Genomic DNA, 25,203 nt, shown 5'->3' on the forward strand with positions numbered 1-25,203 from the left:
AGATTGGCTGAAGGGATTTAGCATATATGTCTAGTGCACATTCTGGAGCAGAGGGTGGCGGTAATGCACCATTAAGCTGGATGCCAACTGCCGTAAAACAAGATACAGACAGACAGAGGCTCTTTATACATTGCTCTGTTTAATCCTTACTTTTTTGGTGATTATTTGAAGACTAACCCTTGACTTCTACCCCCTGTTTTCCTTGTAGCAGCTGTTTTAAATGCTGAACTTTTGTAACATTCTGCTAGAAGTTGTTGTAATGTCTAATGGTAAGGAAAAGTGATGTATAATTTCATCATATTATTTTACTGGCATTATTTTGAAGTGCTTTAAAATAGTCATCCGAATTATATTAATTTTCAAATTTTATCTGTAGTCTGCTGTTTCAAAACTTCATGGGTTTTGCATTTGAGGTTTGGTTGTCAATGTTAATGGGAGCAAATTTCCATTTCAGATGTTTAACTTGCTCCTAAAACTTACTGCTGATATTAAATACAGTGTACTCAGATTATTATTGCACTATTTCAGTTTTATTTATTTTCAGAGCTTCTTGACTTTGAACCAGCAGTTTGAAGCATTATATTTATCTTAAAAAGGTATATAGTGTGAGCATATCTTCATGGATCATTGTTGTGGGAAAGCAGCATCCATCAGCAGATACCCTCACCATCCAAACCATGCTCCCTTTTCACTGGTGCCATCAGGATAATGGTGCACGCGCCTCAGGACTCACACCAGCAGGTTCAGGAGCAGTTATTACCCTTCCAACCATCAGGCTGTTGAACCAAAGAGGATAATTTCACTTAACTTCACTTGCCCCATCACTGAAATGTTTCCAGAACCTATACTTGCACATTCAAGGACTCTCTGTCTCATGTTCTCGATATTTTTCGCTTATTTATTTCTTTATTTTTGTATTTGCACACTGGTTGAATGCCCAGTTGGTGCAGTCTTTCATTGATCTTATTATAATTGTTATTCTATTATGGTTTTATTGAGTACGTCCACAAGGAAATTAATCTTGGGGTTATATCTGGTGACATATATATGCATTTACTTTGAACTTTGGAGCTCTGAGCAGCTGTACTACCTGCCGTAGCACAGTACTATCCACTGAATGTAAACAAGCTACAGCAACTTCTGCCAATAAAATCGGGATAATTCCATAAAAAATACAGAATTAAGGATAATTATTTATAAAATACATGCGTAAACTCAATCTCATTCTCTTAAACAGTCTCCAAATCTGATCAATCGGGGCAATCTAGAGTTGTTGACTTAGTGGCAAATTTTATTTGTCTACTTGTAATCTCTGCCCTAGTTTTCATTAATTCCTCCTCATTTTTTTAGTTACGTTTTTTTTTCATGGAATGCCTTGTTTCCAAGGGAGAGTAAAAAAAGAAGAGTCTACATCTTGAGTCATTCAAGGCAAATGACAGAGGCTTCATTGGTAAATGTAAATTTAATTGATGAGAACTGGAGAACAGAACTTTGGACACAAATTGGTTCAAGGTATGTATATGTCACCATACACAACCCTGAGATTCATTTCTTTGCAGGCATACACAATAAATCCAATAACCAATGCATAATCAATGAAAGACCACAACAGGGCAGACAAACAATGTGCAAATACAAGAAAAAATAATAATAATTAAGCAATATATATTGAGAATATGAGATGAAGTGTCCTTGAAAGTGAGTCCGTAGGTTGAGGGAACAGTTCACTGATGGGTTAAGTGAAGTTATCCCTTCTGGTTCAAGAGCTTGATGGTTGAGGGGTGATAGCTGTTCCTGAACCTGGTGGTGTAGGTCCTGAGGCTCCTGTACCTTCTTCCTGACGGTAGCGGTAAGAAGGGAGCGTGGCCTGGGTGGTGACGGTCTTGGATGATGAATGCTGCTTTCCTGCAACAATCCTGTGTGTAGATGTGCTGAATGGTTGGGAGGGCTTTACCTGTGATGGAATGGTCTGTATCCACTGCTTTTTGTAGGATGTTCCATTCAAGGGCATTGATCTTTCCATACCAGGCTGTGATGCAGCTAGTCAATATACTCTCCACCACACATCTATAAAAGTTTGTCAAAGTTTTAGATATCATGCCGAATCTTTGCAAACTTCTAAGAAGATAGAGGCTCTGCTGCATTTACTTTGTAATTCAGCTTGCGTGCTGGGCCCAGAGCAGGTCCTCTGAAATAATCACACCTAGGAATTTAAAGTTGCCAACCCTATCCACCTCCGATCCTTCGATGAGGACTGCCTCATGGACTGCCAGTTTCCTCCTCCTGAACTTAATAATCAGCTCCTTAAGTAAGGAATCTAACAGATTTTGATTTTTTTTGCAGAATTTGTTTGCCATATCTACTTCTTCACTTTCTATGATTGGGATTGATGCTGATCATCAACTTGAATGCAATCACTGCCACCTGGTGCTTTGCTTAAATCAATATTCTTTTATATATCACGCGGAATGAACAGTCTGGTTACACTGAAAATCGTATAATACATGCTACAATAAGTCAAGAAAAGGAAATACTGTGGCGGCTCGCCCATGCAGCAAGCGACCCGGCTCCAGCAGTCGCCGGCGAGCCCGCAGCCGGCGGCAACCGTGAGGTCTCTGAGTGCGGGGCAGACCTCGGCCCGGAAGCTGACGTCGCTTCCGCCCCACAAAGAGCTGGGGTTGCTGGGAGTGGGACATAAGTGTGCGCCGATTCAAGCAGTAAACAGTTCAACCTGACCCTGCTCAAGTCAGTGTGTTGTTTTCACTCGTAGCGTATCAGCGCGACTACATTGGTGACCCCGATGGTCCAACGGCATTTGGACCCAACATGAATGACTCGGCTCTGCAGAATGCAGTTTCCCTTAAACTGCCAGCCTCCTGGACCACCCAACCCCTGGTCTGGTTTAAGCAAGCAGAGGCCCAGTTCCAGGTCAGGCAAATTGTCTCCGACGCCACCAGGTATTACTACGTGGTTGGCGCCCTCGACCGGGAGACAGTGGGTCGCGTTATCGACTTTCTGTGTCAGCCTTCGGCAACAGACAGGTACAAGGCACTCAAGGCCCTGTTAATCTGCACATTTGGCCTCTCCCGCCGTGAACGGGCCATGCGGTTACTACACATGGACGGCCTGGGCGACCGCGCACCATCAGCCCTGATGAGCAATGGCCATAAGCTTTACCTGCTGTTTGAACAGATCTTCTTGGAGCAAATGTCAGAAGACATCCGCCTCCAGCTAGCAGATGAGGACTTCAGAGACCCGCGTGGGGTGGCTGCCCGCGTGGATGTGCTTTCGCGTGCCAAACAAATTGGCAGAACCACCGTTGAAATTAGTGCTGTGGCACGGCCGAAAGCCCAGCCCTCCCACACCCCAGCAGCAGAGCACCGAACACCCACACCAAGGAACGGTACCACCTCTGAGTCTTAGTGTTTTTATCATCAAAGGTGGGGTTCCAGGGCCTGCCGCTGCCGACTGCCATGCTCGTTCCAGGGAAAACGCCGGGATCAGCTGTCGCTGAAGGCTACGGCGGCTGGTCACCATGATAGCCTCCTCTACGTTTGGGACAAGCTCTCTGGGCGAAGATTCCTGGTGGACACAGGGGTGGAAATCAGTGTCCTACACCCTTCGAGCCACGATACCTGAACTAGAAGAACAGGACCGGAACTTCACCCTACAGTCCTGACGAAGGGTTCTGGCCCGAAACGTCGACCAATCTTTTCCATGGATGCTGCTCGACCTGCTGAGTTCCTCCAGCGTGTTGTGAGTGTCACCATCCGCACCTACGGCACAAGAACCATCCCCTTGCAGTTCGGTTCCAGCCGCTTTACATGGACATTTACGCTGGCCGCAGTGTCACAGCCATTGTTAGGTGCGGACTTCCTCCGCGCGCACTGCCTGCTTGTGGATTTGAAGGGGCGATGATTGGTCGATTAGAACACATTCCAGTCTTTCTCCCTTGGTGAGGCCAGGTTACCGGCCCTGCACCTGGTCTCCGTCACTTATTCCGACAAGGAGTTCGCCAGAGTGTTATCGGAGTTCCCATCTATTATCTCGCCACAGTTTTCCTCAACAAACCCCAAGCACGGCGTGATGCACCACATCCCCACACAGGGACCTCCCCTTCATGCCCGGGCCCGCAGGCTACTGCCCGACAAGCTCCGCCTCGCGAAGGAGGAATTCAAGAAGGTGGAGGAGATGGGGACTGTGCGGCGTTCCGACAGCCTGTGGGCCTCCCCACTCCATATGGTGCCCAAGTCCATGGGAGGGTGGAGACCGTGCGGCAACTATAGGAGGCTGAATGACGCCACCACGCCCGATCACTATCCGGTAATGCACATCCACTTTATGGCCAACGTGCACGGGGCACGCATCTTTTCGAAGATTGACCTGGTCCGAGGGTATCATCAGATCCCAGTCCACCCGGACGATGTACCCAAGATGGCCCTCATTACCCCCTTTGGCCTGTTTGAGTTCCTCAGGATGCCGTTCGGGCTCAAAAACGTGGCGCAGACTTTCCAACGCTTGATGGACACAGTAGGACGAGGTCTGGGCGTTCTGTTCATCTACCTGGATGACATACTTATCGCCAGCTGCTCCCGCCAGGAACATCTAGCACATCTATGCCTGCTCTGCCGCCGCCTAAGCGACCACGACCTGGCTATCAACCCCGCCAAGTGCCAGTTTGGCCTATCCGCCATCGACTTCTTGGGACACCAGATCGACCGCCATGGAGCTGTTCCTCTGCCGGCGAAAGTTGAGGCCATCCGCCAATTCGCCAGGCCCAGCACTGTTAAAGGCCTGCAGGAATTTGTTGGGATGGTTAACTTTTACCACCATTTCCTGCCCTCAGCGGCCCGGACCATGTGGCCCCTTTTTGGCTTGATGTCTGGCAAGGTCAAAGAGGTCACCTGGACAGAGGAGGCGAAGGCGGCTTTCGAACAAGCCAAGAACGCGCTAGCAAATGCTACGCTCCTGTCCACCCCCGGGTCGATGTCCCCACTGCCCTCACTATGGATGCCTCCAACGCGGCAGTTGGCGGTGTGCTTGAGCAGCTCATCGAAGGCCAGTGGAAGCCGCTAGCCTTTTTCAGCCGGCACCTATGCCCCCCGGAACTTAAGTACAGTGCTTTCGACAGGGAGCTGCGGGCCCTGTACCTTGTCATCCAGCACTTCAGGTATTTCCTGGAGAGGAGAGAGTTCACGGTCTTCACAGACCACAAGCCCCTCACTTTTGCGTTTGCTGAAGTGTTGGGCCCATGGTTGGGCTTCCAACAACGCCATCTGTCGTACATCTCGGAGTTTACCACCACAATCAAGCACATCTCCGGGAAGAACAACTTGGTGGCAGGCGCGCTGTCACGAACCTCCGTCCAATCAGTGTATTCTCTGTCTCCTTAATGGCAAGCAAGCCCTATACTATCTTTTCAACATATGTAAGCTACATTATAAGTAAACAGTTCTCAGCATCTACTTTTTGAAACACTCTTAGAAGCTTGAATGTCTTTGAAGCAGTGGACTGGACCATTTTTAGGGATTCATCTTTGGATCTGAATAAATATGCCACAGCTAAGTCTGACTTCTTCAAGACCTGTGTGGATGAGTATGTGTCTTTAGCAGCATATCAAGTCTTTCCAGACGAGAAGCCCCAGATGAACCATTAAATTTGCAGTCTGCTGAGGACAATCAAGACTGGCAATCGAGAATCTTAAAGTGCAGTTGCAATCTATGGAAGGCCATTATGAAAGTGAAAAGTCAATTCCAAGTGAAACTAGAGGCAGAATCAGACACAGGACAGCTGTAGTGTGGTTTTCATGCCATTACTTCCTATAAAGCGAAATGTAATAGCGTAAATAGTGGTGACACTTCAATCCTGAAGAATTCAATGCCCTTAATGCACACTTTGAAAGGGAAAATCACATTACTCCAGTGTAAATCCTCACGGCATCCAGTGACTGTGTGATCTCTGCCTCGGATACTGACATCAGAGCATCCTTAAAGAATGTGAGCTCCCCCAAGGCATTCGGCCCCGACAGTGTAGCTGGCTGGTAATAAATATGTGTGTCAATCAACCAGCTGGAGTATTCGAAGACATCTTCAGCCTCTCACTGCTGTGGCTTGAGTTTACCACCTGCTTCAGGAATGAAGTAATCACCCCAGTGCCTGAGAAGCTCGGTGAGCTGCCTCAATGAATTTCACCCAGTAGTATTCCCATCGAGCATAATGAAGTGTTTCACAAGGTTGGTAATGGCTAGAATAAACTCCTTCCTGAGCAAGGACCTGAGCCTGTTGCCATCTACCTACCAAGAGGTGAGTCGTTCCTTACTGGTTCTTCACTCTGAATGCCTCATCAACTGCAAGACATTCATCAGGCTGTTTAGCGATTACAGTGCAGTGATCATTGCTATTATCCCCTCAGTACTAATCAACAAGCTTCAAAACCCGACCTCCTGCACCTCTCTCTGCAACTGGATTCTTGAATTCCTTATTGGGAGACTCCAATCAGTGCGAATAGGTAGTAGCATCAACTATCAATGCATGCACATTTGAATTATGCAGAATCTCTTCTTGTTGCTACCATCTGCAACATGATGGATCCCGGATCCCAGACATTCCCTCTTCTCGTTAGTACCATCAGAGATAAGTTACAGAAGCCTGAAGACCCACACTTAACAATTTAGGAACAGCTTCTGCCCCTCCACGATCCGATTTCTGAACAGTCCATAGATCTATGAACATTAGCTTGTCATTCCTATTTTTTTGACTTGTCTTTTGTAATTTATATTTTTGAAGTCTTTGTTTTATGCAGCTGAAGCAAAAAGGCAAATTTCATGTCATGTGTGAGTGATAATAAATCTGACTCTGAGTTAATAAGCAGCAGGGTGAATGCAGTCGGCTGATCAATCAGCCAAGGGATGGATGGTGTTGACAGTGCTATTGAGTGGCACTTAAACACAAATAACTTGCTCACTTGTGCCCAGTTAGGATCAGGCAGCAATTATCAAAACTTCATTGCAACCTTGGTATGAATATGGACAAAGGAGCTTAATCCCAGAGGTGGGATAAGAGTGAATGCCCTTAACATCAATATAGCATTGACGATAAAACTTAAATCCGTGGGCATAACAAAATAAATACACCTGTGGCTGGAAATTTAATTTGCACAAAATAAAATGGGTGTTTTCTTTTTCATGCTCATTTGTCTCAAATCCCAGACTACCTTGGCGCAACCATTTTATGCTACTTCATTAACGACCTTTCTTAAGTTAGTACTTAAGTGGTGATATTTGCAAGAACTGTAATTCCATTTGCAACTTCTGAGAAAATAATGCCCACATGCAGCAAAAATCTGGAGAACATTGAGATATACATTGAAAACTGGCAGGTAGCATTTATGTCTCGTGCACCGGACAATGACCATATTCAAGTTTTGTAACCATCCTTGACATTCAATGACATAACTATTGCAAGCTTCCCTCACTATTACTATTAGGAGTCACTGTTGAGCAGAAGCTCAAGTGAAAATACCATACAAGTACAGAAGCTAAATATCCAGTAAGGAAAGACTCATCTCCTGTGGTTCGACCGCCTTTCTGCCATCTTAAGGCCCAATTGAAAACAAATGCAATGTTGGCTTTCATTTCGAGAGGACTAGAATATAAAAGCAAAGATGTAATAATGAGGGGTTATAAGACATTGGTAAGACCCCATTTGGAGTCCTGACGAAGGGTCTCGGCCCAAAACATCGACTGTGCTTCTTCCTATGGATGCTGTCTGGCCTGCTGTGTTCCGCCACATTTTGTGTGTGTTGCTTGAATTTCCAGCATCTGCAGATTTCCTCGTGTTGGAGTATTATGAGCAGTTTCAGGCCCCTTATCTGAGAAAAGATGTGCTGTGATTGGTAGGGTCCAGAGGAGGTACACAAGAATGATCCCCAGAATGAAAGGGTTAACATATGATGAGCATTTGATGGCTCTAGGTCTGTACTTGCTGGAGTTTAGAAGGATGGTGGTGGGGATTTCATTGAAACCTATCAGATATTGCAAGGCCCAGACAGAGTGGATGTGGAGAGGATATTTCCTGCAGTGGATGAATCTAGTGTCAGAGGGCACAGCCTCAGAATAGAGCGACGGCCATTTAGAATAGAAATGAGAACTAATTTCTCTAGCCAAAGGGTGGTGAATCTGTGTAATTCATTTCCACAGACAGCTGTGAAGACCAAATCATCGGGTATATTTGAGTGGAGGTTGATAGGGCCTCAAAGGTTACGAGGAAAAGGCAAGGGATTGGGGTTGAGGGGGAATAATAAATCAGCCATGATGGAATGGCAGAGCAGTCTCAATGGGCTGAATGGCCTAATTCTTCTATGTCTTGTGGTCTATGGTCTTACGATAGGTCACACTCATATAATCACCTTCTGTCAAGGGTAATTAGTGAGTGAAGGCCTTACCAACTGAGCCCACATCCTGGAAATGAATAAAAAATATTTTAAAATTTGAATGACTTTCCATATTTGTCTACTTTAAAGGAGAAAAACCCAGCAAGCAGGACAAGGCTTGCTAAAAATTGCTGTTTGATGGTATAATTCCATCAGAACTATTCCTCTTGAGGAAAACAAGTTTTTCAACTGATATCCAGTGTTGCTCAGTACTTGTGGCATTCATTGTTGTCTGTATATGGTTATAGCCAGGTGCTAAGGGAACTATGATTGATCTTTTGATTGACCTCTCTTCCATTGTCAGGTGTCTGCAGTCGATTCTCTGGAGGGGCAGCTGCTGCAAGTGGAAGGGCTGAGTGACCTACGCCTAGAGCTCCACAGCAAAAAGCTGAACATGCACATGGTCCTAATTGATGAACTACACCGCCACTTGTACATTAAATCTACAAGCCGCGTAGGCAACAAAAACAGGGATAAGATCAAAATTGGGTAGGTCTAAAATGCAATTATGTTGGGTACATCACAGAGTCATAGCATCAGCATGGACATGGTTTCACTCACCAAGATCATGCTTGTTTACACTAATCCCATTTGCCTGTTTTAGGACTGTGTCCTTCTGTGACTTGCCAACTTAAGTATCTGTTTAAATGCCTCAGAAAAAGTAGTAATTTTATCAGATTTTACCATCTGTCCTAGCAGAGTATTCCAGATATCTAACACTCTGTGTGTAAAATTAAAAAGACTTACCCTTCAGAAACCTCTTTAAAACAACTTGTATATCACAAACAGTAAGGGTCCCTGCACGATATGTACAGTATGTCTAGGGTTGCCAACTTTCTCACTCCCAAATAAGGGACAAAAGTAGCAGTCAAATACGGGACACTTGTGTTTATCCCCAGAGAGACTACCATGACCATGAAGCCTTGCTTGGGCACCTGTGTGTGCATGCGTGTACGTGCCGATTTTTTTTTTCTACAAATCGGTTTTGACTTAATCTTCCCGATTCTATTAAATGAAACTACACCGTACATACATTATTTCTACCTTATATAGGCTGTGTATTTATCATATCATTCCTGCTTTTACTATATGTTAGTGTTATTTGGTATGGTTTGTTAGGTTAATTTTTGGGTCTGGGAACGCTAAAAAATTTTCCCATATAAATTAATGGTAATTGCTTCTTTGCTTTACACCATTTCATTTTACGAACAGTTTCATAGGAACGCTCTACCTTAGCGGGGGAAATACGGGGCAAGGACGGTCCCGTATGGGACAAACCAATTTAGCCCAATATATGGGATGTCCCGGCTAATAGGGGACAGTTGGCAGCCCTAAATACATCACAAGTCATAGATCTCCAAACTGAAAAACATCCTTCCATCATCACTCTCTATCTCTTATCACCAGGTCAATTTTAAATCCAATTACTAATCTTGTTTTGGATCCCACATCCCTTAACTCTTGGACTACCTTACTATGGAACACCTTGTTGAATATTGGTTAAGTTGCTGGATAAGAATTCAGCAACTATATTATTAATTCTGGAATGTAAGCTGACAAATTTTAAATCAAGTAATTCAGTAAACCTTGAACTACAATGGTGTGGTTATGATGACACTCTATATTTCTGTAAAAGACTACATAGCTCATGCAGGCTTCCAGGAGAAAATATAGCATCATGAAGATTCCAGATATATTGCAATATAGTTAAACCTTAAGTGCCCTGTTAAATGGCCAAGCCAGCATTTCGTTTTAGGAAGCGCTGAGGATAGGGTCTGTTGGTCTTGTCAGGAATGCTCAGATCCCAAAAAGGATTGAATAAAAGAAACAACAATAGAATAACTCTGGAATGCAAGAAAGGTTTCGGGAGTAAACCCTGAGGACAAATCCAGCTGAGTCCCTAAGGCAGTCCAACGTTGCCTTCAACCTTGTTTTGGCAACTCCTGCGACGACACGGGTGCCAAGTTGTATGGGTGCTAATGCCCTTCTCTTGGTCAACATCGGTGTTGTGGAGAGGGGAGACTTGCAGCATGGGCAACTGCCGGTCCTCCATACAACCCTGCCCAAGCCTGCGCCCTGGAGAGGACACTCCAGCGTCGCCTCACCGCGACAGCACAACACGGAAAGCAGCAGTCTACCAGTTATAAGCCTGTGCTCGACTGGCGTAGAGCAAGGTGCCAGGGGTTGCTTTCGACGGAGGGAGAGACTGTCGCGTCTCACTGGACAGCTACTGCCCGCCTCAAGCTGGGCAGCCCCCAGCCTGTTAGGGGCTGTCCCGCCACAGTCTACCCGCTCCACTGGGTGCGTGGGGCTTAGGGATACAAGTAGCCCGAACTGCGGACTGTAAACGCTGCACCAAGCACAACTAGAAGACAAAGAAAGAAGCCAGCACTCAGACTAGGATGCTGGAATATATGGACCATGACCACTGGAATATCAGATGACCTTTGGGAGATCAGTGACACACGCAAGACAGCAGTGATTAACAATGAACTGTCGAGACTGGAAGTGGACATCGCAACGCTCCAAGAGACACGTCTCTGAGAATCGGGAACCCTATGTGAAAGAGACTATACCTTCTTCTGGCAGGGGAAGGGCTCAGACAAGACCAGAGAGCATGGTGTCGGCTTTGCTGTGAAGAGCTCGCTGCTGAAGATGGTAGAGCCTAGCGAGAAAGGGACAGAGTGGATTTTCTCACTTTGACTCCACACATCCGACAGGCCTGTCAACCTTGTCAGCGTCTATGCCCCAACCCTCTACTCCACACAAGACACAAAGGACAAGTTCTACGACCAGCTCTCAATGATGATACAGGAGATCCCAAGTCAGGAATGGTTGCCGCTACTTGGCGACTACAACGCCAGAGTCGGCACCGACCACGACTCCTGGCCAAGCTGCCTGGGGCGGTATGGGATTGGCAGCATGAAGGACAACGGGCAACGACTGCTCGAGCTTTGCATGCTCCACGAATTGTGTGTCACCAACACCTACTTCCAGACCAAAGCTCAGTGCAAACCGTCTAGGTGGCATCCCCGCTCCAAACACTGGCACCAGCTAGACCTGATAATCACAAGACGCCGTCACCTGAGAAACGTGCTCACGACTCGCTCCTTTCAGAGTGCCGACTGCGACACGGATCACTCTCTGGTTTGCTGCAAGATCAGACTTCGGCCGAAGAAGATGCACTGCACCAAGCCTCCAGGCAAGCAGCACATCGATGCCAGTAAGACACAACACCCAGACAAAGCTGCAGAGTTCATCAGGTCACTGGAGGATGCTCTCCTTGCAGAGCCACCAGAAGCAAATGCTCAGCAGAGATGGGACTCTCTCAGGGACACTATCCACAGCACTGCACTCAAGGCCTTCGGGAAGAGCTCAAGTAAGCTCACCGTTGTCATTGAGGTAAGGCGTGTTACACTACTAGAGAACAAACTCCACCCCACCCAGGCAACACTGCAAGCGCTAAGATCAGCAAGAAGCAAGGCCCAGGAAACAGCCAGGCGCTGTGCAAATGACGACTGGCTACAACTCTGCGAAAGCACTCAGTCATCATTTGACACAGGCGACATCCGTGGAGTGTACGAGGGGATCAAGAAAGCCATCGGGCCAACCCAGAGCAAGACAGCACCATTGAAAACCATAACAGGCGAGACCATCAATGACAAAGGCAAGCAGATGGAGAGATGGGTGGAGCATTACTCTGAACTCTTCTCCAGAGAAAACAGCATCTCGGACAGCGCGCTAGATGCCGTGGAAAGCCTGCCTGTCATGGAGGAACTTGATGCATTGCCGACTGCCGAAGAGCTGAGTAAAGCGATCGACAGCCTGCCCTCTGGGAAGGCACAGGATTGGATGGCATTCCACCAGAGGCCTTCAAATGTGCAAAGGGCGTCCTGTTAAACCACCTGCACGAACTACTGTGTCAGTGCTGGATAGAGGGAGCAATGCCGCAAGACATGAGGGATTGCAACATTGTCACCATATATAAGAACAAAGGGGACAGAAGCAAATGTAATAGCTACAGGGGAATCTCCTTGCTGAGCATCGTTGGGAAGGTCTTCGCCTGCGTGGTCCCGAACAGACTGCAGGAAATAGCCGGAAGGGTATATCCCGAGTCTCAGTGCGGTTTCAGGTCAGAACACTCTACAATTGACATGATCTTCTCCCTTCAACAGCTACAAGAGAAATGCAGAGAGCAAAGACAACCACTCTACATCGCTTTCATTGACCTTACAAAGGCCTTCGACCTCGTGAGCAGAGACGGCCTGTTCAAAATCCTCGCCAGAATTGGTTGCCCCCCGAGGCTCCTCAGGATAGCTCAGTCATTCCACACAGACAGGAAAGGCGTCTTTCAGTTCGACGGCTCTTTTTCGGAGGCCTTCAACATCCGCAGTGGTGTGAAGCAGGGCTGTGTGCTTGCCCCCACTCTGTTCGGCATCTTCTTCACAGTCATGCTGAAGCACGCCTTTGGAACATCAACTGATGGTGTCTACCTCCACACCAGATCGGACGGGAGGCTGTTCAGACTGTCCCGGCTGAGGGTGAAAACCAAGGTTCGTGAAGTACTCATCAGGGATATGTTGTTTGCAGACGACGCAGCACTGGCAACACACTCTGAACAGCAACTGCAACGCCTCATGGACAGCTTCTCAAGAACCTGTCAGGACTCCAGCTTGACCATCAGCCTGAAGAAGACCAACGTGTTGGGCCAAGGCGTTGAGTACCTCCCTGCCATTATCATCGACAACTACGAGCTGGAGGTAGTTCACGAGTTTACATACCTTGGCTCCACCATCAAGGACAACCTCTCCCTAGACTCCGAGATCAACAGACGGATTGGACGAGCAGCCTCAACGTTCGCCAGGCTGACAAAGAGAGTCTGGGAGAACAGAAAGCTGACGACGCACACCAAGGTTGCAGTCTACAGGGCCTGCGTCCTCAGCACACTGCTTTACGGCAGCGAGACCTGGAGCCTCTATTCCAGATAAGAGCAGCGTCTCAATGCCTTCCACCTGCACAGCTTGAGACGCATCCTGGACATCAAGTGGATTGACTGAATCACCAACAATGAGGTCCAGGCCCACGCCCAGATACCCTGCCTCTTCACCCTGCTCCAACAACGCCATCTCCGCTGGCTGGGCCACGTACACCGCATGTCAGACGGGAGGATCCCAAAAGACCTGCTGTACGGGGAACTGGCCTCCAGCAAGAGAGCACAAGGGCGGCGTCATCTTCGTTTCAAAGATGTCTGCAAGAGAGACATGAAGCAACTGAACATGAACGTTGAGAGGTGGGAGGACATCACAAGTGATCGCTCTCGCTGGAGGCTGGAACTACGCAGAGGTCTAAAAAGAGGAGAAGAGAAGCTGAGGCTTGCTGCTGAAGAAAAGTGCACTCGTCGGAAAAACAGCACCAAGACAACATTGGAGGACAGCACCTTCAAGTACAGTCGATCAAGCCAAGACTGTCGCTCCCATGTGGGCCTCTACAGCCACAACAGACGCTGCTCTAACACAGACTGAAGCAAGACTTTCCAGGCGCAGATCCATGGTCTCACGAGACTAACGGATGCCACAACAAGAAGGAATAAATGCTGGCAATATACAGCAAATTTCTGTTTGATTATTATGGAAATTATGTCTAAAACATCAATTTGTCATTCTAATCACAGCTACAATTAGGACTGCAATATTTTTCTAAAATCAAGAGCTATTGTTCATTTTATTCTTTTCTATATTTCTGCTGTTGAAATTAATTTTATGAAGGTATAAACACTTCAATGTTGATTTAATTAATGATTCAGATTTATCTTTTTAATAAATAATATTGTTTTTGACCAATTGTATTTACAAAGGGAAACCTTTTTTTTGTAATTTTGTACTTTGACTTTCATTTGCCTACTGAGAATGTCATACTGTAAGTCATGTAAATAGCTTCACAATGGAAAGGTTAGTGTTGAAAAAATGCAACAGAATTGTAATTACAACATTTCTAAATCACCTATTGCCCTGAAGAAAATCTGAGGAAGGCATTTTGCTTTTTAATACAATTTTGTCATTTCAGTAAGATATTCTTCTTTTAATCATGCATTATATTCCACATTCTGAAATGGTTCCGTGTAATATTCGGTTCAAGGGCATTCCAAGTTGGACAGTAAATGCTGGACTTCTTTGAGACATCCACATCCTGTATGTTGAGGAATTATTATAACTATATAAATGAATGTCAGACAGCAACTACTAAAATGATGTTGACAAGTTAGCACTAGCACTGCATCCAAAGATCAAATACCTGAAAAAGAGGTCACTATGCACTTTCTGCTTGTGGTATTTCAATGAAATTAGAATTTCTTACTGTTACACTATCACCTGTATATCTAAATGCATTGCATTTTGTTACTTATTTAATTCCTTTATTACAGTTAGAATGAAACTACCTTCCACCCTTTCAGGAAGTGCACTCTTAATAATTTTAACTTATTGACTTTAATAAAAACCTGCCCATTTTTCCTCTGATTTCTTGGCTAATAAGCATATTTTCTCTGCCTTCACCATTTTTAATTTGAAACATACATTTTTATTATTTTAATTTATGAATATTCTACTGGTTACTCCTGAGTATAGTTACTCATTACTTAGGATGTCAGCAATTCAAAATTAGAAGAAATATTCAGAACAGTATTGGTGCATCTATTTTCATTAGTTTCAGTTTCAGAAATTTTATGTGCTTCATGAACTGTTGCTTGCTACCTTCTTGTCTGCCAAGTGTTTACGTAGGTCATACAAAAGATGCTGTTCTTGCTATATAACTGGCTAACACAGGTAATTTACGAAAGCAGTAATGCATTCAACAGAAAAATGTATGCAAAATTTAACAAGCTTTCAAGAATTTATTGCACACGTCTCAGAATTAATCTTTTAGGACCAGCGTTGAACATCATAAAGTGCTCTTATTCTTAAGTATGATGCACAGCAATAGCACTCAACAGTTTACTCCAAACATGATGAAGTGAAACAAAATGGATTCAAAAGCCTTTCATAAGAAATGCTAATATGAAAGAACTCATGAAATCAGTCTCATGCAGCAAACTTGAATTTTCCTGAAACCAAATTATACTAGGTGCCAGAATGTTAATTGGTAAACTGATTAAAATGTATTGTTTTCCAAAGAATTTTAGAAGTGTGATATACCATTGGTAACTCCAAATAACATTTAATTGATATTAACTTCACAGCATGTTAATCTTTAATCAACAATGTTTTCCATTGCAATATATAGATTGCACATTGCAGGACTTGAAGCACAAGGAAGATCTATGAATGAGTAAAAGGGAGAGATAGTTCAGAGGCTGAAGAAAAGTAGGGAGAAACTCCATATATTGCTTAGTTCTTAACATCTTCGTTATCTTGATGGAAAAGTAAATGTAATTACTTTTGTGTATTTTATTGTTTGTTTACAACATAACATAAGAAGTAGGAGCAGGAGTAGGCCATCCGGCCCATCGAGCCTGCCCCGCCATTCAATAAGATCATGGCTGATCTGTCCATAAACTCAGCTCCATCTACCTGCCCTTTCCCCATAACCCTTAATTCCCCTACTATGTAAAAATCTATTTAACTGTATCTTAAATATATTTTGTGAAGAAGCCTCAACTGCTTCCCTGGGCAGAGAACTCCATAGATTCACCACTCCCTGGGAAAAAGTTTCTCCTCATCTCCGTCCTAAATCTTCTGCCCTGAATCTTGAGGCAATGTCCCCTAGTTCTAGTCTCACCTACCAATGGAAACAACTTTCCTACTTCTATCTTATCTATCCCTTTCAAAATTTTGTATGTGTCTTTAAGATACCCTGTCATTTTTCTGAATTCCAGAGAGTATAGATTGAGCCCCAGGCGACTCGGTCGCTCCTCATAAGTTAACCCTTTCTGGAATCAACCTGGTGAACCTCCTCTGCACCGCTTCCAAAGCCAGTATATCCTTCCCCAAGTATGGAGACCAGAACTGCACACAATACTCCAGGTGCGGCCTCACCAGTACCCTGTAGAGTTGCGTTTAATATCAAGTCATCACGGTATTTTCAGAAAGCAGGAAGAAAATGGAGCCAGTTCTTGCCATTTGGCACTCCTACCTTGAAGAAATGCTGGGCAGAGCAGGATGAGATGACAGATGCTGGAATCTGGAGCAACACATGAAGTGCTAGAGGAACTCAACAGGTCAGGTGGATCTGTGGAGAGAAGCGGACAGATATGTTTCAGGTCCAGGTTTTATCTGGACCCTTCATTCCTCTGGATGTTGCCTGACCTACTAAGTTTCTCCAACACTTTGTATGTGGAAGCAAAACGGAATGGTTCTACAACAGTGATGTACAACTTTTGCAGATAGGGCCTGATTGACAACCTCACGTAGTTCTGAACATTATTTTTTTTACTAATTCATACCTATTGCTGGTATTTTTAGTCATTTGCTTAAATATTTAAATATCAAAGTTTGTTAAGAGCAAAATGTCTGAATATTTATAGCAAACGGTAACAACAGTTTCTTGTTCGTAATGAAGTGAAATGAAACAAAATGAATTGTGATTGGAGCTGATAGGTATTGGATGGTGTGAGTTGCTTGGAATCATTTTTCTGGGCCTTAAAGATTACAACAGCTGTGTATGTTTATTAACTAATTTCAGTTCCATCATGTTCTGTTTTTATATTCCCAGTCAATTTTTGTTTCCATAGGTAGATTTTCACTTTTTTTTCTCTAGATGTAAGTAGGAAGTTGAAGTACAGCAAGGTGGCAGCTTAAAACCAATCTGAATGAGTGATTATTTTTATTTTAGAACACGGGTCCATGTGAAATCTTTCATACATAAGATAAGATAAGACTTTATTTATCCCAAAACAGATTATTATTGCAAGGTTGCTCAGTCTGGAATATATACTTCATAGAAGTACAGATAGTGCAGTACACCATCTCAACATGTTCTGCAGTTAATCAAGCCCATTTATTTGTTTCTTACAATCTTCAGTTGTTAAAATGAGATTTCGCAGTTTCATAAACCAGAATCAGATTTCTTAATACCTAACATATCTGTATGTCGTGAAATTTGCTGTTTCTGGCATTATTATAGTGAAACACATACATAAAATTGCTGTAAGTTAAAATAAGAATATATTTAAAAATCAGTAGTGCAAAAAGTTCAGAATGCTGTCCGTGGGACATCTCTCGAAAATTTATTAGTCTTTGGTGACAAACCAAATCTCAAATTCTCATGAAATATAACCGCTTGTGTGCCTTCTTTGTAATTGCATCAATATGTTGGGCCCAGGATAGATCTTCAGATATGTTGACACCAGGAACCTGGAGCTGCTCTCCCTTTCCACTGCTGATCCCTTGATGAAAAGAACTGCTGTATGTTCTTCCACTTTCCCCTTCCTGAATGATCTAATCCAACTCAAAATTCTGGAAAACTGTGAGAAATAAACGTGGCAGAAGCTGCACTATTTGCTATGCTTACATATAGAAAGAATCCTTGTTTTTAATTAAGACCGAATTTCTGGAATTTATTTTTTTACTTTAGGGATTTTGCACGGTAACAGGCCCTTGCGGTGCTACCTGAGCCTGTGCCACCTAATTGCACCCATGTGACCAATTACCTACTAACTCATCTGTCTTTGGACTGTGGGAGGAAACTGGAGCATCCGGAGGAAACCCACATGGTCATGGGGAGAACATACAGGCTCCTTACAGAGAGCAGCAGAATTGAACCTGGATCTTTGGCATTGTAATAGCATTATGTTAACTGCTACCCTCCCGTGCCGCCCCAAAATGGAGAACATTCCCCTCTATTGGTCTTCTGCTACTGCAGTCAACTTTCCTCAGTCAATTAGCCTACATACCCGATATCTTTGGAATATGAGATGGAATTGAAGAATGTGGGGGAAATCCACACTGTCATAGGGCGAACATGCAAAGTCTACACAGATAGCACACGAGGTTGGGATTGATCTCGGGTTTTCAGAGCTATGATGTGTTCAGCTTTATTTATTGAGTCAGTGTGAGAAGAAATTGCTATTCTTCAAACACCTTTAACTTTAGGTATATCAATGGCTTAAGTAGAAATCAAAGAAAAACTTTTTTAGGTGGAATTATAATAATTACTATAATTATAATTGAATTGTTTAATAACTTGAATTAGAGCTACAAAAGGCAGTAAAGGAGGCCATTCCTGTCATCATTTTTCATGTGCTGGCTCCAAATTCGTACACTGCATTTTAGTTTTTGTTTTGTTATTCCAACTGCAATGTATCACTTCACTCTCTCTTGTATTTAATTTCACTGGCCATTTTATTGATCAGTCCATGGCCTCATGTGGCCTCAGTGTTCTGATTCCTAATATCATCTACAAACATGCCCTGATCATTAACCGATATCAAAAAGAGCAATTACCCCAGTTCTGACCACTGGTAAACAGCTTTGTGTACTCCTGAATTAGAAATCGATAATGTGTAATGTCCTCTGTTTTTGATTAGTGTACAATATTACCATTTGCTGCTGCCGTCTCTTTCATGTTATGGGCTTTCATTTTTAGAAAGAGCATTACTACATGTTAGTTTCATTGTCCACCTTTTGAAAGTCCACATAACAGTAAGGTCATATGTACAACCTTCATCAGTCCTCTCGGTTCTGTTTCAAAGAGCGAAATGGATACGTTGTTGAAGCTTCATGTTCTGTCCACATATCCTCATATTTCCTTTGCATGTTTTAAGTTTGAAAAATCATTGCCCATTACTTGTTGTGCAGCTGAGGTGTCGCAGCATAGTGAATTGCTCCTAAGACAAGAATGTGTCTGTTTCTAACATCTAACCTCAATTCTGACTAGTCAATCAAATCCAACAGTGACATAATTTGTGTGCAGGGTTGTTTGCCGAGCCTGGAGGTTAGGTTGCAAACGTTTTGTCACCAGTCGAGGTGACGTCATCACTGCAGGATTGAGTGTTGTTTCTGCCGAGCGCTTGCGTTTATATTGGTCCGACTAGTTCTGATTATTGGTTGGCTGTTGGCTGTCACACTGCTCACAAGTTTCCACTGGCTCCTGGCCACTGGTTATTGGTTGTTGTAAGTGCTGGTTTCTCAGCTCACGCCCGGCCCTGACCCCGCGGACGCATAGGTTCATCAGTTGCGTCCCGATCAGTAAACTTGTTAGTAGAGTCTTTTGTTGAAAAACAAGCTTCTAAGAGTTCTCTTGCTTTCTTGTTTTGTGCTTCTTTCAGGATTTTTGTGGTTTTTTGGACAAGCTTGTGTCCTTGGTCTTCGTGTACATACTGAGATGAGTGATGGAGGCTCATCCCTTCTTACGGCTCCCTGATATTCATGTAGTCTGGTGGACAGTTTTCTCCCTGTCTGTCCTAAATAATGTTTGGTGCAGCCTCCACATTGGGTTAGGTATATTACATTTCTTTTCTCCATGTGGGCTGTTGGATCTCTGGGTCTCGAGACAAGCCTTCTGATGGGTGCGCTGGGTTTGTGTGCTACCATTATACTGTGTGGTTGGAGCAGTCTTGCCATCACCTCAGAAATATTCCTGAAGTACAAAACAAGAAATCAAAAGAATTCTTCAAATCTTGGTTCTCAACAGAAGACTCTATTGACAAGCATATTGATCTGGATGCAAATTATGAATCTGTGTCTGTGGGATCAGAGCCAAGGGGTGAACCACAGACATCTGAGGAACCAGCACTTGCAACGACCAATAACCAGGGATATGGGCCAGTGAAAATCACTCAGCTATCTAGTTGGTCAGGATCCAGTGGAGACAAGCAGCCAGTGCGACAGCCAACTAATCAGAACAACAAGTCGGACCAATAAAAACGTGAGCACTGGGCAGAAACAATACTCAATTGCACACTGATAATGTCACCTCAACCGCTGACAAAATGTTTGTGACCTAAACTCCAGGTTTGGCAAACACCCCTACAAACAAGCAGCCAACCCAAGCTACCAATTTTTTTTGTTCGTTTCTGTTGACATAATTAGTTGTAATTTTGTTGCACCACTGCTGATTTCTTATCGAAATATGAAATTTTCAGAAGGATTAACTATAGTTAATTAGGTTTGGTTATAATCCGTTGAACATTAAGTGTTGTTGAACATTAAGTGTTAAACTTGTATTCTCCTTTTGTAACTACTGTGCGACTTACTGACTGATACAAACATTTTTGGTTTATTCCCCCAATAATTGCATTTGCATTATTTTCTTGTGGTTGAATTGATACTTTTGGGGGAGGGGAATATTAATAGGAATGTGTGTTGTTTTGTTTAGCCTGCTTGGGAAGGATATATCTCCTGCTCCTCTTATTGACATCAGCTTGGTATCAACGTCACGAAAATTTATTGATGCCTCACAGTACAGTGGCTCGGGGAGTACAGCTGGTGAGTACATCAGTTACTAAGAGACATAGATACCGCCTACTTTTAACATTTCATTATCAGATAGTACTTTGTATTTTAAGATCTATTTGAATTCCACAGAGGAAAAACATGAGGTGAAATAACCACAGAAATATGCTTGGGCACCTTTACATCATTTGTTAAGACATCTTACAATATTTGAATTTTGTGAAATAAAGAAACTTCTAAGACAATGCATTTTTCTCTATTGGCAGCAGAATTGGTGATAATCCAGATGGCCCCAAAGGCTATTGACAGACAACTTAAATTGTGTTTCTAACATTGCACAGATATAATATGTAGATGCTGAAGACATGATGAAAGACTGTTTTTGCCTATGGTTTTTTTTGCACTGATTACATAATTTCATCAGCAAACCCATGTTGTCAGTGTTTGAAGTCAGGTTATTTGAGAAGGTCATAGGAGACAGTCAGGGCCTTCTCAATCCCAAGGTCACCAAGCACCAGCTACATCTTCACCGTGAAAGCAGGACTGTCGACAAGCTGCTTCTCAAGCATGAAGTGTATGATGAAATCCTGTTCATTTAAAGTGTGGCTTGTACTCCATTCCTGCACATTTGTTAGGAGAAGGACAGAACAGAGGTTCATAGTTGAGGGCGTGAGTCTCTAGAAGGTGATGGTGAAGATCCTGACTTCCCTGAGAAGGCAAGATGCTCTCTCACTGGGTCTCACAGAGCCAGAGAACTCCTTCCATTCAATGGACACATCATTACCTGGATTGGCACCGATCACAGCTGTCCACTGATTCTGAATTAGGTTTACTATTACTGGCATATGTTGTGAAATTTGTTGTCTTGTAGCAGCAGTACCTTTCAACACATAATAAAAAAACTATAAATTACAATATGAAGTATATATAAAAAAATAAATATATAGTGCAAAAACAGAGGAAACAAATACTGAAGTAGTATCCACTGAGAAATCTGGTGGGAGAGGGGAAGAAGCTGTGTGTTTCTGAAATGTTGAGTGTGTTTATAAGCTCTTGTACCTCCTCCTTGATGGTAGCAATGAGAAGAGAGCATGTCCTGGATGTCACCTTTTTGAGACACCGTCTTTTGAAGGCTCTGAAAGAAGTTCTTCTAACAGTGCAGTTAATGAATATTTGAAACATCTTTGAAATGTGGGTAGATGAATGTTGAATGTTAGATGAATGTTTCAATCGCTCTGATGTGGAGACGAAGATATAATGACTAACTCTTTAAGAACTATCTTGGGTTGTTAATCAGTGTGTTACAGTGGAAACCTGAATGTAAAAGAATTGAAAAATGAACAAATAAAAACAACTTTCCCTGCCTCTCTTCACTCAGAAAGTACAAGAAGAACTATTTTGCAAGTCAAAGATAAAGTTGGATATTGAAATCTGTGAATTGAAATTGCTTCATTAATACATCCATAATATTATTAATATCATAGGATCAAGTGGCACACGAATATTTAGATTATTTATCTCAGCCAAGCTTAAGTAGATGCAGACTTTATATCATCTATATCATAGCAACTCACTATTAGTTAGGCTCTAAGTAATACAAAATAATGTTGCATCCAGCATTCAAGGTTGATGTGAAATTGGTTAGGGTATTAAATAGTTCACTTTTTTGTGTGCTGAATATTATACATAGTAATCAGCTACATTTGAAGTTTCATATTGATTACATAATAATTTATTTAAGAAAATATTATTTATTCAGTGGTGTTAAACAGATAAAGTATTCACCCCCTTGGAAGATTTCATGTTTTATTGTTTTACAAGCTTGAATTGCAGTGGATGTAGGTGCGCGCAAATGCACTACTAAAGAAACACATGGAGGCAGAGAGAGCTGAACTCAGAATGCCTTTACTGATTCAAAATCACGCGCTTAAATCTCCCCTCTGATGGGCCCCTGCGACCCGCAGGGCGGACGTGACGTCGGACTGTCCCCGGAAGGTCCGCCCTGAGTGGGTAGTTCCAAACGCACTACCACGTGTCTGCCCACGGCTCCCAATGGCGGTTCGAGTCCCACGTGTGCGGGCCATCACAAGTTGTTATTATTCAGTTTCACTATGTTGAAATCAAGGATTGTCTGATACGAGCTGCTCGAAGAAGAGGAATAATTGAATTTCAAAGTTTCAGTTTTTGAGTTTGGTTGAAGACTTCAGTCCTGAAGTTTTAACGGAACGGATGGCTTTTAAACCAAAGTTTTCAGAATTTTTTCAAAAAGGTTTCAAACCAGCTCTCCTTTACCTAGCTCATCTGAGAGTTGTCCTTCCCGATAATTCCCACTGTCTCTTTAAGTCCCCGATAGAAGCTCAAAAATTTCCCGATGTTCTGTATTTGCCTAAGAACGAATTATTTTACTGCTTTTTTTTCATTTTTGTTCCTGTTGGTTTTTTTTTGTTAGTAATAGATTTACAGATTTGGTTCTCTGATAATCCGAGGGCTTAGGTTCTTGGTCTGTAGTGTAGGTATTTTTTATATACTTCTCGATTAAAGTTTTTCTTTCTTAATGACTCTGTTTTTCTTTAATTTCTGTTTTTATTCTTACTTTCTCTGCTTTTGAAGGTAATTAAGTAGAAGACTCGGGGCTTAATTTTGTTTTTGAAAGGTTTGGGGAAGTATTTGGTTCTTTTCTTCTTTTTACATTTCAAGATGGCGTTTATGCCTTTCTTCCCCTTCATTTTCTTACTGTTTCGATTTGAAAAATACTAACAATATTAATTGATGCTTGTTTTTTTAAATAAAACTAGTAAGATGATATTTTGTCCTATGCTTTCAATAACCGTAGCTTTCATTTATTTAGGTTAATTTTTTTTGAGTTTTTTTTTCATATAAATATATATCTTTTGGGCTGCCTTTTAGAAAGATGGGGTTAGATTTAGTGTTAGATTATTTTTTGGCTTCTCTTTGCCTTATTTCTGGGTCTTTATGGGTGGGGAGGTGGGGTCTTTCTATTTTTAGTCTAATTAATTCAAAGGGGCTAACTTGCAACTACAAATATGTCCGAAATGTCATAACTTCCAGTTCCTTTTCAAACCTTTTTTCCCTCTTCCGGAGTCATGAGTTTATACTCTGGTTAACCCTTTACATACCAAATGGTTAACTTTAGTAATATGCACAAGATTATTAACTTTGTTTCGTGGAATACAAACGGTTTAAACCACCCGATTAAGTGGAAATTTTTATTTAATGTATTCCACACAATCAACGCTCACATTATTTTTGTACAAGAAACTCATGTGACGAGAGAGGATAATCAGCATTTTTTAAGGTTTTGACGGGGTCAGCAATATCATTCGAACTCGAACGCCAAAGTAAAAGGAGTTTCCATTTTCATGGACTCTTCGGTATTATTTATTCATTATGAAACTATTTCAGACCCAAATCGTAGATTTTTGTTAATTACTGATTTACTTTTTAATAAAAAGGTTGTTATGGTGAATGTTTATGCTCCAAATATTGACCATCCTGAATTTTTTAAGTATTTGCTTACAGCTCTTCCTAATTTAAATGATTATAAGGGATAATGGATAGAGATTTTAACTGTTGTCTGAATCCTTTGATGGATAGTTCTGCTTCTAATCAGACACTTCCAAATAAATCGGCTACTCTTATCAATTCTTTTATGGTTAATTCAGGAATTGTAGAAATTTGGAGATTTTTAAACCCTAAGGATAAAGAGTTTTCATTCTTTTCTCATGTATATCATAAGTACTCTAGAATTGACTATTTCCTTATTGACTCTCGTTTAATTCCATTTGTTATTGACTGTAACTATGACTCCATCGCAATTTCCGACCATGCGCCTTTGAAATATTCTATCAAATTAATGGATACATTTTCTAACAGTAGACAATAGTGGTTTAATTCTACAAGATTCGAAATTTGTTAATTTCATTAAGGATCAGATCGGTTTTTTCTTTTCAACAAATGCTACGGAAGAAATTTCTAGTGGAATATCATGGGACACTTTTAAAGCATATTTACGTGTACAAATTATATCATATTCTGCTGGACTGAAAAAACGAGTTAATAATGAAATACAAATGTTGGTTGATAAGATCAAAGAAATTGACAAGGAATATTTTACTGCTCCTAGTAAGGAGCTTTATAAAAAGAGAGTTGAGCTACAAATGGAGCTTAGCTTATTACTAACATCCTCAATTGAAAATCAATTAAGTAGGACTAGGAGTCAGTTCTATATACACAGTGATAAATCTGGTAAATTATTGGCTAATCAATTGAGAACTACTTCGGCTAAACGCCAGATTCTTAAGATTCGTAAAAGTGATGGTATCCTGACCGTTGATCATGATGAGATAAATAAATCCTTTCAAGAGTT

General features: G+C 42.5%; 1 protein-coding gene across 1 annotated transcript in view; it reads left to right on the forward strand.

Annotated features, from left to right (window-relative positions):
* The window catches only part of exoc4 (exocyst complex component 4), a 554,471-nt gene that overhangs the window by 22,056 nt on the left and 507,212 nt on the right, over positions 1 to 25,203 (forward strand). The window contains exons 3-4 of the mRNA XM_072241246.1: positions 8,735 to 8,919; positions 20,740 to 20,849. Of these exons, the coding sequence (XP_072097347.1) occupies positions 8,735 to 8,919; positions 20,740 to 20,849 (295 nt within the window). The remainder of the gene's footprint in view (positions 1 to 8,734; positions 8,920 to 20,739; positions 20,850 to 25,203) is intronic.

Source organism: Mobula birostris, chromosome 23 (assembly GCF_030028105.1).
Source record: "Mobula birostris isolate sMobBir1 chromosome 23, sMobBir1.hap1, whole genome shotgun sequence".
Lineage (NCBI taxonomy): Eukaryota > Metazoa > Chordata > Chondrichthyes > Myliobatiformes > Myliobatidae > Mobula > Mobula birostris.